The 13,972-nt window shown below is 41.5% G+C and overlaps 1 protein-coding gene across 5 annotated transcripts in view; it reads right to left on the bottom strand.

The window, feature by feature from the left end:
* The window catches only part of KCNQ5 (potassium voltage-gated channel subfamily Q member 5), a 638,117-nt gene that overhangs the window by 129,016 nt on the left and 495,129 nt on the right, over positions 1-13,972 (bottom strand). For all 5 annotated transcript variants that reach the window (XM_056565866.1, XM_056565867.1, XM_056565869.1 and 2 more), the window contains exons 6-7: positions 9,811-9,921; positions 331-426 (exon numbers count right to left, since the gene is read on the bottom strand). In XM_056565866.1, the coding sequence (XP_056421841.1) occupies positions 331-426; positions 9,811-9,921 (207 nt within the window). The remainder of the gene's footprint in view (positions 1-330; positions 427-9,810; positions 9,922-13,972) is intronic.

The raw sequence follows: 13,972 nt of genomic DNA, 5'->3' as shown, positions 1-13,972 counted from the left end.
AACTTTTGGAGGGAGATGTAAATGCACTTCCGAATATCTTCCAAACCAATGAAAATTTGTTTATATCAAGAAGTACTGTTTATTATATATGATATTTGACACTACTATCTTTGCCCCATTTTAGCAATATGTAGTGATCAGTAATGTGTTATGTCCATTTATATATATATATATATATATATATATATATATATATATATATATATATCACTATGTATCTCTACAACTTGCAAAAACTGCATAGATAAATGCAATATTGATAAATGCAATATTTTTTCATAGATAAACATGTTAAAGCATTTAGTATTTAAGTCATTTCCGATCTCTCACCTGAATTAAACTAGCTGCAGGATTTCTTCGTTTTTCAAAGTGCTTCTGTCGATGCTGTTCCTGAACTTTTAAGGCAAATCCTGAACCGAGAATTCCCTAGAAGGTACAAAATATTTAATATTTAATATTTATAACAGCATACTGGAAGTGCCTTATTGTCTGCAGAGAAGATCCAAGGAGATGTCTAAGGAACAATCGAGAAAGGAGGCTTTTACAGCGCTTCTTGCTATCACCACCAATGTAACCGATTCACCAATTTATCGAAATAACAACCAGATAATGCATTTTGAGGGTCAAGACACGTTGTCTGATTGGTATTTCAATCTTTTTTTTTTTTTTTTTTTTTTCTTTCTAAAGTTTCTTGGTCGTTCCTCAGATTTCTCCTTGTATCTTCTCTGCAGTATGGTGGATCATTCCAGCTCTCAGGTAACGGTTGGATGCTGGCAGCTCCTGAACATAATTATTACAAGACATTCTTTGGTGTTGTACCCACTTATACCAACTTAGATAATGGCACATATAGCACCCCTGTTGTTTTTCAGCTTTTTAAAAATGTTTCTGCAAACATTATTGTCTGACCTGCAGAACAGCTGGAATCACTATATTACCTGTGTACAAGAAGATTTGGGTGAGAAGACTGAGCTGCTAGACATAAAAAAGCACCGAATACATTATGTGGTATGCTTAAGAAACACTTAAAAAACACCATTGGATGTTATCAAGGGCATGCAACAACTATGGCGGACATTTATTATTGTTTGCTGTGGTAAGCAAGTTCTAAAGGCCTTAATTTTGCTTTTTTTCTACATATTTATCATACTTACACAGAAGCAAAACAAAAAGTCGCAGCTGAGACTTTTGTGAGACTTTGTTGCAACTTTTTTAATTTGCTTACGGACGTTTTGTACTCCAGGTCAGACCTGGAGCAGACATACGACTTTTTGTAAGGGGTTTGTAACTTTTTTGCCTGCGTGCTACTTTGGCACATCATAAATACCTGACCACAGCATACTGAAAACTGAAGTTGGCTTAGGTAAGGCTGTTTGTAACTTTTAGCTTGCCTACAAAAGTCACACAAAAAACTGCTTAGGCGCATGTGCGACTTTTTGTGTGCCTGGAGTAAGCAAAAAAAAAGGCTCTAAATGTTCTGGACAAATATAATATTATATTATTAGAAGGAAATTATTACAATTATACTACATTTTTAATGATCTTACACAGGAATTTTATAATACGGAGCCACCATTTGAACCTTCATAAAACTGACTGAACAGGTACTGCATTGTGTTCTCGGAGGAATTAAAGGGAACCTTCCAGTTAAGTTATGCTGTCCTTGTATAACATAGTGACAATCATTGTGATGTAGTTTAGATGTAAAGAACCTACACCTGAAAGCAGGTAGCACACATCCAGAGATTTCTTACAGTCACTGTATATGGAAAAATCTGTCTATTAAGAGCAACGGGACTGGAAGAAGCAGCAATGATTCTTTACTGGATATCCACTGACTGTTTTTAAGTGTGGATTCTCTGAGACTGCACTACATCCTGGCTTAAAGGGGTACTCCGGAGCTAAGACATCTTATCCCCTATCAAAAGCATAGGGGATAAGATGCCCGATCACGGAGGTCCCGCCGCTAGTCCCTGGAGCACGTTCGCTCTGGGTCTGATTTCTGGCGATCACAGGGGGCTGAAGCATTGTGACGTCACGGCCCCGCCCCATGTCATGTCATGCTCCGCCCCCTCAATGCAAGCTTATGGGAGGGGGCGTGACAGCTGTCATGCCCCCTCCCATAGGCTTGCATTGAGGGGGCGGAGCGTTACGTCCCACGGGGGCGGGGGCGTGATGTCACAATGCACCGGCCCCCGTGATCGCCGAAGTGCCCTTTTAAGGAAAATACAGCTGGAAACATGTCTGTCACTATGTTGTGCTGCATTGAATGAGACAGTGTTAAAATTCCCATTGAATCTGTGTTTTTCAAGTAATAGGAAACACGATATGCCAACCTTATAAAGGAACTTGACTTTGGAGATTGTCAGTAAAATAGATATGTTTTTGTTAAGGAGTTAATTGTCAAAAACCACCCACTCCTTCTTTAGAAAATGTAAAAGAAATTCACTGTAATGTAAAATTACATTTAGCATCATCCCACCTCATTGACTGACTCTTTCCAGTTTAACTGCAGTACAATATTTTGACTTCCATTTTACATTTAATTGGTCTCACACCAGCAAAATACACTGTAATATTGTACTTTTAACTTCTATCTGGTGTCCTCATTAAAGAAAAACATTTCAAATAGTCACTGATTTAAAAAATACATCCAAATACATCCTAATATTGATTAGAACACAATTGTTATTTGTTTAGAAAAAAAACATTTTTTTCCTTTTTAATTTAAAAAGTATTAAAATGTTTGTATAAATTTTAAAAGAAAAAAATATTATACTATTGTCATGCCATATGTGATGTATATTGTTTTGTATAGTATTATACTGTCCCATATACGAGATGGCAGGCCACTGTACAGTCATATATTATTGGGGTAGCTGGGCAGCAGCAGGGTTGCTAACCATTCGTAAACTCCTAGACAGTCCATAAAAATGACATGAAAAAAAATATATAGATTTGTGATTTGTTTGAGACTGTTGATACTTTACCAGGTCATTGTGAATGTAATTATCATTTTACTGTGCAAATGCTTATGATGATTGTATATAAGTATATTGAACTATATACACTGCTCAAATCACACTGTCCACTCAGGAAGCAACACTGATTGACAATCAATTTCACAGGCTGTTGTGCAAATGGAACAGACAACAGGTGGAAATTATAGGCAATTAGCAAGACACCCCCAATAAAGGAATGGTTCTGCAGGTGTGACTACAGACCACTTCTCAGTTCCTATGCTTCCTGGCTGATGTTTTGTTCCCTTTTGAATGCTGGTGGTGCCTTCATTCTTGTGGTAGCATGAGACTGAGTCTACAACCCACACAAGTGGCTCAGGTAGTGCAGCTCATCCAGGATGGCACATCAATGCGAGCTGTGGCAAGAAGGTTTGCTGTGTCTGTCAGCGTAGTGTCCAGAACATGGAGCCACTACCAGGAGACAGGCCAGTACATCAGGAGATGTGGAGGAGGCCGTAGGAGGGCAACAACCCAGTGGCGGGACTGCTACCTCCGCCTTTGTGCAAGGAGGAGGACTGCCAGAGCCCTGCAAAATGACTTCCAGCAGGTCACAAATGTGCAGAAACAGACTCCATGAAGGTGGTATGAGGGCCTGACGTCCACAGGTGGGCGTTGTGCCTACAGCCCAACACCGTGCCGGATGTTAGGCATTTGCCAGAGAACACCAAGATTGGCAAATTCACCACTGGCGCCCTGTGCTCTTCACAGATGAAAGCAGGTTCATACTGTGCACATGTGACAGAATCTGGAGATGCCATGGAGAATGTTCTGCTGCCTGCAATATCCTCCGGCATGACTGGTTGGCGGTGGGTCAATAATGATGTGGGGTGGCATTTCTTTGCGGGTGCGCACAGCCCCCCATGTGCTTGCCAGAGGTAGCCTGACTTCCATTAGGTACCGAGATGAGATCCTCAGACCCCGTGTGAGACCATATGCTGGTGCAGTTGGCCCTGGGTTCCTCCTAATGCAAGACAATGCTAGACCTCATGTGGCTGGAGTGTGTCAGCAGTTCCTGCAAGGGGAAGGCATTGATGCTATGCACTGGCCCGCCTGTTCCCCAGACCTGAATCTGATAGAGCACATCTGGAACATCATGTCTCGCTCCATCCACCAACAGACTGTCCAGGAGTTGGCGGTTGCTTTAGTCCAGATCTGGGAGGACATCCTTCAGGATGAGCATGCCCAGGCATTGTAGGGAGGTCATACGGGCACGTGGAGGACACGCACACTACTGAGCCTCATTTTGACTTGTTTTAAGGGCATTATATCAAAGTTGGATCAGTCTGTCGTGTGGTTTTCCACTTTGATTTTGAGTGTGATTCCAGACCTCCATGGGTTGTTAAATTTGATTTCCATTGATAATTTTTGTGTGATTTTGTTGTCAGCACATTTAACTACAGTATGTAAAGACGAAAGTATTTCATATGATTAGTTCATTCATTCAGACCTAGGATGTATTATCTTAGTGTTCCCTTTATTTTTTTGAGCAGTGTGTATATATATATATATATATATATATATATATATATATTAATCTTTATGATTCATTATGGTTTTCAGTTTTTCTATAAAAAGTGATGTCTGTCTGCCATTTCTAAGTGATTTCTGGGCACCAGAAAATATAGTTTTGTTGTTGGTAGCTTGCAGAAGGAGGTGCCTGAGTCAGTGCTGGCCCAGAAGGATTCCCATGCTGATGTGGTTGTGTGTGTCTTGGTATAGAAGTGCTGTGACATGTTGGCAGGAGAATAAAATAGGGAAATGAAGGTAGTGACTAGTGCCAAAACATGGAGTTTGTGGGGAGACCGCAAGAAGTGTCAAGGGAACATGTTGGCATGAGACAGTGGTAGAGATGAGGATGCACTATTGGGCTGGACATTTGAACAAGTGAAAGTGTACTTGAGTGGAAGCTGCACAGTAGGTCTCCTGAAGTTGGTGCAAAGGCTAAGAGGTCCACAACTACCAGCACTGTAACATGCAACAAGAATAGAGTGATGTTATGGATAGAATTTGGTGAACTGCCTTGGGAGTGTGTCTTGTAGACTGGGTAGGCAGTGTGAGACTTCAGTCTTGTGAGGAGCCAACTGTGAGATACTGTGTAGTCCATGCAGAATTTCAGCCCTGTGGGAAACCGTGTGGACTGTGTAAAACGTAACCCCTTAAGGACCAGGCCAATTTTCACTGTATAACCAGAGTGCTTTTTGCACATCTGACCACTTTCACTTTAAGCATTAATAACTCTGGGATGCTTTTACCTATCATTCTGATTCCGAGATAGTTTTTTTGTGTCATATTCTAATTTATGTTATTGGTAAAATTTTGTCGATACTTGCACCATTTCTTAGTGAAACATACCAAAATTTGATGAAAAAATTGAAAATGTAGCATTTTTCTAACTTTGAAGCTCTCTGCTTGTAAGGAATATAGACATTCTAAATAAATTATATTTTGATTCACATATACAATATGCCTACTTTATGTTTGCATCATAAAGTTGACATGTTTTTACTTTTGGACGACATTAGAGGGCTTCAAAGTTCAGCAGCAATTTTCCAATTTTTCACCAAATTTTCAAAATCGGAATTTTTCAGGGACCAGTTCAGGTTTGAAGTGGATTTGAAGGGCCTTCATATTAGAAATACCCCACAAATGACCCCACTATAAAAACTGCACCCCTCAAAGTATTCAAAATGACATTCAGTAAGTGTGTTAACCCTTTAGGTGTTTCACAGGAATAGCAGCAATGTGAAGGAGAAAATTCAAAATCTTCATTTTTTACACCCGCATGTTCTTGTAGACCCAGTTTTTGAATTTTTACAAGAGGTAAAAGGAACAAAATCCTCTCAAAATTTGTAACCCAATTTCTCTCGAGTAAGAAAATACCTCATATGTGTATGTCAAGTGTTCGGCGGGCGCTGTAGAGGGCTCAGAAGGGAAGGAGCGACAATGGGATTTTGGAGAGTGCGTTTTTCTGAAATGGTTTTTGGGGGGCATGTCACATTTAGGAAGTCCCTATGGTGCCAGAACAGCAAAAAAAAAAAACAACAAAAAAAACACATGGCATACTATTTTGGAAACTACACCCCTCAAGGAATGTAACAAGGGGTACAGGGAGCCTTAACACCTCACAGGTATTTCACGACTTTTTGTTAAAGTCAGATGTGTAAATGAAAAATAATTTTTTTTTCACAAATATGTTTTCCCCCAAATTTAACATTTTTACAAGGGGTAATAGGAGAAAATTACCCCAAAAATTTGTAACCCCATTTCTTCTGAGTATGGGAATACCCCATGTGTGGACGTCAAGTGCTCTGCTGGCGCACTACAATGCTCAGAAGAGAAGGAGCGCCATAAAGCTTTTGAAAAGGGAATTTGTTTGGAATAGAAGTCAGGGGCCATGTGTGTTTACAAAGCCCCCCGTGGTGCCAGAACAGTGGAACCCCTCCCCATGTGACCCCATTTTGGAAACTACACCCCACACAGAATATAATAAGGGGTGCAGTGAGCATTTACACCCCACTGGCGTTTGATAGATCTTTGGAATAGTGGGCTGTGCAAATGAAAACTTACAATTTTCATTTTCACGGACCACTGTTCCAAAAATCTGTCAGACCCCTGTGGGGCGTAAATGCTCACTGTACCCCTTATTACATTACATGAGGGGTGTAGTTTCCAAAATGGGGTCACATGTGGGTATTTATTTTTTTGCATTTATGTCAGAACTGCTGTAAAATCAGCCACCCCTGTGCAAATCACCAATTTAGGCATAGACATAGTGCACTCTCACTCCTGAGCCTTGTTGTGCCCCCCGCCGAGCATTTTACGTCCACATATGGGGTATTTCCGTACTCAGGAGAAATTGCGTTACAAATTTTGGGGTCTTTTTTTCCTTTTACCTCTTGTGAAAATAAAAAGTAAAGGACAACACCAGCATGTTAGTGTAAACATTTTTTTTTACACTAACAGGCTGGTGTAGACCCCAACTTTTCTTTTTCATAAGGGGTAAAAGGAGAAAAAGCCCCCCAAAATTTGTAGTGCAATTTCTCTCGAGTACGGAAAAACCCCATATGTGGCCCTTAACTGTTTCCTTGAAATACGACAGGGCTCCGAAGTGAGAGAGCGCCATGCGCATTTGAGGACTAAATTAGGGATTGCATAGGGGTGGACATAGGGGTATTCTACGCCAGTGATTCCCAAACAGGGTGCCTCCAGCTGTTGCTAAACTCCCAGCATGCCTGGACAGTCAGTGGCTGTCCGGAAATGCTGGGAGTTGTTGTTTTGCAACAGCTGGAGGCTCCGTTTTGGAAACACTGCCATACAAGACATTTTTTATTTTTATTGGGGGGGGGGGGGGGGGGCAGTGTAAGGGAGTGTATATGTAGTGTTTTACCCTTTATTTTGTGTTAGTGTAGTGTAGTGTTTTTAGGGCACATTCACACTGGCGGCGGTTTACAGTGAGCTTACCGCTAGGAGTATGCGATGCTGTGAAAAATTTGCCGCAGCTCATACTTGAAGCAGGAAACTTACTGCAAACCTGCCCATGTGAATGTACCCTGTACATTCACATGGGGGGGACAAACCTCCAGCTGTTTCAAAACTACAACTCCCAGCATGCACTGACAGACAGTGCATGCTGGGAGTTGTACTTTTGCAACAGCTGGAGGCACACTGGTTGGAAAACCTTCAGTTAGGTTCTGCTACCTAACTCAGTATTTACCAGCCAGTGTGCATCCAGCTGTTGCAAAACTACAACTCCCAGCATGTACTGATCGCAAAAGGGCATGCTGGGAGATGTAGTTATGCAATAGCTGGAGGTACACAACTACAACTCCCAGCATGCCGAGACAGTTTGCTGTTTGGGCATGCTGGGATTTGCAGTTTTGCAACATCTGTAAAGCTACAATTTAGAGATCTCCAAACTGTGGACCTCCAGCTGTTGCAAAACTACAGATCCCAGCATGCCCAGACAGCAAACTGCTGTTTGGGCATGCTAGGAGTTGCAGTTTTGCAACATCTGGAGGGCCACAGTTAGAGATCACTGCCAGTGATCTCCAAACTGGGTCCTCCAGCTGTTGCAAAACTACAAATCCCTGCATGCCCAAACTGCTGTCTGGGCATGCTGGGAGTTGTAGTTTTGCAACATCTGAAGGGTTAAAGTTTAGAGACCACTGTATAGTGGTCTCAAACTGTACCCTCCAGATGGTGCTAGGCAACTTACCGGCTCCCGTCGGATCCAGGGAGCCTGCCGCACGACATCGCCGGACTCCGATCTCCTCCACCGATGGTCCCCCGCAGCCTCGCCGGCGGGGTAAGTGGATGTTGGCGCCGGTCCTCTGTCGTTTCCCTGTTCTGCCACGCCTAATGGGGGTTGGCAGAACGGGGAAACCAAAAGTAAAGCCCCCCGCCGCCGATCTGCTATTGGTGGTCGCGTCTAGACCACCAATAGCAGGGATAGGAGGGGTGGCACCCCGCCACCTCACTCCTATCAGTTCAGGGGGATCGTGGGTGTCTTGGACAAACGCGATCCCCGTTATATTTCGGGTCACCATAGACCCGTATGACCCGGAATAGCCGCAAATCACAAGTGTGAATTTACTTGCGATTTGCGGCGATCGCCGACATGGGGGGGTCTGATGACCCCCCTGGGCATTTGCGCGGGCTGCCTGCTGATAGATATCAGCAGTCACCCCCGTCCGGTCCCCGCCCAGCGCGCGGCAGGGACCGAAATTCCCACGTGCGTACAGGTACGCCCTTGGTCCTTAAGTACCAGGGAGCAAAGGCGTACCTGTACGCCCTTGGTACTTAAAAGGGGTATTCCAGGAACTTTTTTTTATATTTGACTATGCTACAGGGGCTGTAAAGTTAGTGTAGTTCATAATATAGTGTCTGTACCTGTGTGTGATGGTTTTCTCACAATTCTTCTGTGATTTTCACCCCAATATTTATTTTTAACAGCATACAAAATGACTGTTGTCTCAGATTTTTCCCAGGTTGCAATGCGGCTGAGACCTGACTCACTAGTCAGCTGATGACAGGGAGCCTGTCTGCTTCAATGGGTGGAGAGATCGCTTGCTGGGAGAGAGATCAATCTGCAACTAATGCAACAGCTGTAGGCACCCTGATTGAAAACCACAGGTCTTTTGAATGGATGCAGCTCATTTATGTTTCAATGGGTGGGGTGACTGATGTGTGGGAGGGAAAAAATTGAATTATGGGATTTGCAGGCAAAAAAAGAAAACTCAAACAGTTTTACCAATTCACAAAAAGCTAGCCACAGTGTTATTGTAATCTCACAACATAGCTATTAAGCCCCAAGACAAGATCAGATCATTCCTAAGAATGTCCATTACTGTCTGCCAGGTACATACTAAAATCACCTTATGGTGAATAACCCCTTTAAGCCCCGTGGGTAGTTGAAACTGGTGTATCATGACTGTGTGAGACTCAAGCCCATAAAAGATAGGGAGAGAGACTTACTTCCCTATGGCCTGTAAAACAGCCTATGTGTTCCTGTCCTGGGAAGTCAATGAACTGATGGAGCCTGGAGGTAAAAGTTAGCCCAAAGGGATTTTGGAGATTATCCAAGTGAGGAAGAATTGTTCTTTCTTTTACATACAGTCAAGGTGCAACTTGTACATGTTGTATTATAAGCTGAAATTAAAGTATATGCTGACTATTAAAGGTCAAGAAGCATTTGATGCCTAGTACTGTGGCATAGAAAACACTAGGTTTATATGAAAGATATGATAACCAGCACTGTTATCAGTTATGATAGTTTTGTGCATATACTTACTGCAGGTAATGCAAAGAAGGAAATACCAAGCAGAGCAAAACCAGCTGAAAGAAGTCTCCCAAGCCATGTATGAGGAGTTTTGTCACCGTAGCCAATGGTTGTCAATGTGATCTGCAATACACATGAACAAGTGACTGTCTAAGAATACATGGAGCACTTAAACATTAGCCATCTCTGCATTTGCTAAAATAATATATAATAATATTCTAATATATATATATATATATATATATATATATATATATATATATAGTAATGGCTGTAAATGTTTGCACCCCTGAAATGTTTCTAGAAAATGAAGCATTTCTCACAGAAAAGGATTGCAGTAACACATGTTCTGCTATACACATGTTTATACCCTTTGTGTGTATTGGAACTAAACCAAAAAAGGGAGGGAAAAAAGCTAATTGGACATAATGTCACACCAAACTATATAAATTGGCTGGACAAAATTATTGGCACCCTTTCAAAATTGTGGAAAAATTATCCTTTAAACTCACCTGGGACAAGTAACTGGTGTGGGTAATATAAAAATCATACCTGAAAGCAGATAAAAAGGAGAGAAGTTCACTTAGTCTTTGCATTGTGTGTCTGTGTGTGCCACACTAAGTATGGACAACAGAAAGAGGAGAAGAGAACTGTCTGAGGACTTGAGAACCAAAATTGTGGAAACATATCAACAATCTCAAGGTTACAAGTCCATCTCCAGAGATCTAGATTTGCATTGGTGTCAACGCAGGAAAGTCTTTATGGTGGTTAAGCAGCCCCAAACAAGTTCCAAAGATATTCAAGCTGTCCTGCAGGCTCAGGGAGCATCAGTGTCAACTCGAACTATCGGTCGACATTTAACCCTTTTTCACCTTAACCCCTTAAGGACCCAGACCATTTATACCTTAAGGACCCTGCCATTTTTTGAACATCTGACCACTGTCACTTTAAGCATTAATAACTCTGGGATGCTTTTACCTTTCATTCTGATTCCGAGATAGTTTTTTCGTGACATATTCTACTTTATGTTAGTCGTAAATTTTTGCCGATACTTGAATCATTTCTTGGAGAAAAATTTCAAAATTTGATGAAAAAATTGTAAATTTAGCATTTTTCTAATTTTGAAGCTCTCTGTTTGTAAGGAAAATAGACATTCCAAATAAATTATATTTTGATTCACATATAAAATATGTCTTCTTTATATTTTCATCAGAAAGTTGACATGTTTTTACTTTTGGACGACATCAGAGGGCTTCAAAGTTCAGCAGCAATTTTCCAATTTTTCACGAAATTTTCAAAATCTGAATTTTTCAGGGACCAGTTCACTTTTGAAGTGGATTTGAAGGGCTTTCTTTTAAAAAAAAATACCCCATATTTTCTTTTTTTCCTCCCTTTTTTGGTTCAGTTCCAATACACACAAAAAGAAAAAACATGTGTATAGCAAAACATGTGTTACTGCAATCCTTTTCTGTGAGAAATACTTCATTTTCTAGAAAAATTTCAGGGGTGCCAACATTTACGGCCATGACTGTGTATCTCAACATAGCTATTAGTAAATGTAATTAGCTGTAAAGATGAGTCAACAATAACCTCATTATAAAGGGTAAGTATATTAGTAATATATTGGTACATGGAACATAGATCTCACTATTTCGGTTGCTGAGTCTGTGAAAGAAAAGGAAAACATAGTTAGCCATGCATCAAATGCAATAAATATAATACATAGTCCTTATATTACCCATTCTGGTCAAATGTATTTAAAGGATGCATATCTAGGTAGAGGAGAGAATGTTAAAACATTATTTTTTTTTTTAACGCATTTTGGATCCTTACTTTAAATATGTTGGAACTGAATGGGTTAAATAGGGACAGTGAAATCAGTCATTTATTGTAATTGATGCATGGCTAACAGTTTTTTCCTTTTCTTTCACAGACTCAGCAGCTAGAATAGGTTTTATCTTCCTGGAGCACTGTGAGATCTATATTTTGTACTAATAAATTACTAATACACTTAACCGCTAGAATGTGGTCGTTTGCATTAACAGTTTATTTATATCCGTGTATACTGCTAATTATACTTACTAATGGATATGTTGTTTAGGGGTCAAACCCCCTATTAACTATGCCACCACTAAAGTGTAACTATTTATATATATATAATGTCAAACATTAAACATATACATACAGTAAGTGACCTGCAAAAAATTGATAAAAGATAGGTGCTGGCGTGTGTCCCTGTAATGCGGGATTATCTCAATGGTAGTAGAGGGATAGTTAAAGGGGTACTCCAGTGGAAAACAATTTATTTTAAATCAACTGGTGCCAGAAAGTTAAACAGATTTGTTAATTACTTCTATTAAAAAATCTTAATCCGTCCAGTACTTATCAGCTGCTGTATGCTCCAGAGGACATTGAATAGCCCTTTTCTGTCTGACACAGTGCTCTCTGCTGACATCTCTATCCATGTCAGGAACTGTACAAAGCAGGAGCAAATCCCCATAGCAAACCTCTCCTGCTCTGGACAGTTCCTGACATGGACAGAGGTGTCAGCAGAGAGCACTTTGGTCAGACAGAAGAGAAATTCAAAAAGAAAAGAACGTCCTCTGAAGCATACATCAGCTGATAAGTACTGGAAGGATTAAGATTTTTAATAGAAGTAATTTACTAATCTGTTTAACTTTCTGGCACCAGTTGATTTAAAATAAATAGTTTTTCACCAGAATACCCCTTTAGGGTACATTCCCACACAACGTATTTGCTGCGTATTTGCTGCTGCGTATTTCATTTTCCCTGTTGAAGTCAATGGGTAGGAAAATACGCAGCACCAAATACGCAGCAAATACGCAGCAAAATACGCTGTGTGGGAATGCATCCTTAGGGTGCATTCCCACATGGCGTATTTTGCTGCGTATTTGGTGCTGCGTATTTTCCTACCCATTGACTTCAACAGGGAAAATAAAATATGCAGCAGCAAATACGCAGCAAATACGCCATGTGGGAACGTACCCTTAATTTGAGAGATTTTGACCCTAGGATTTAAATATGAGTTTATTGGTGTGTGTGTGTGTGGTCAATTTGACCTCTTACCTACCCTGTATAGGGTGATCAGAGTTTTGCAGATTTATGTTATACTACATCTGTGTATGTTTATAATTTCTGTCCGTCTGTTGTCTAGCCTTATATCCATGACAACATGATGTCACCTACTAGCTACAGAGATGTAATTTCTCTGAGACCCATGGGGTTTATTTAAAGGGGTACTCCGGCACTAAGACATCTTAGCACCCCGTTACCATCAGCCCCCGGAGCATGTTCGCTCCGGGTCTGATGACTGCCGATCACGGGGCCGGAGTATTGTAATGTCACGGCTCCGCCCCGTGTGATGTCACGCTTTGCCCCCTCAATGCACATCTATGGGAGGGGGCATGCTAAATAGTAGAAAAAATGCAACAAACCCACAGAAAAAACACACCATGTAAACACCTAATGGAATGTTTAAAGGGGCACTCCACCCCTAGACATCTTATCCCCTATCCAAAGGATAGGGGATAAGATGTCTGATCACGGGGTCCCGCCGCTGGGGACCCCCAAAGTATAGCATGCAGCACCCATCTGTATCTGCTTCCGGCAGCACTGGAGGTTCTGGCTCCCGACCACGGGAATGGAAGATCGGGATGTCACGACTCCGCCCCCGTGTGACATCACACTCCGCCCCCCCAATGCAAGTCTATGGGAGGGGGCGTGACAACTGTCACGCCCCCTCCCATAGGCTTGCATTGAGGGGGCAGAGCGTGACGACACACGGGGGGCAGAGCCGTGACGTCACAATGCTCCAGCCCTGTGATCGACAGTAATCAGACCCGGAGTGAACACGCTCCGGGGACTGATTTTAACGGGGTGCGGCATGCAAGATCACCGGGGTCCCCAGCGGTGGGACCCCCGCGATCAGGCATCTTATCCCCTATCCTTTGGATAGGGGATAAGATGTTTAAGCGCCGGAGTACCCCTTTTAATGCTAACATATAAAAGTAACAAGTCAATTCCTATTAAAAGTAGCATGCCTTAGAATCTATGGCTTATTATGGCAAAATAATCACTATGACTTAAAAGCTTATTAAGAAAAACAACTTTCTACACTTAACAGCTATTCCTATTAGTAAGTAGGAAACAACAA

The sequence above is a fragment of the Hyla sarda genome, chromosome 3 (assembly GCF_029499605.1).
Source record: "Hyla sarda isolate aHylSar1 chromosome 3, aHylSar1.hap1, whole genome shotgun sequence".
NCBI lineage: Eukaryota > Metazoa > Chordata > Amphibia > Anura > Hylidae > Hyla > Hyla sarda.
This window is presented reverse-complemented; position numbering and strand designations above follow the sequence as displayed.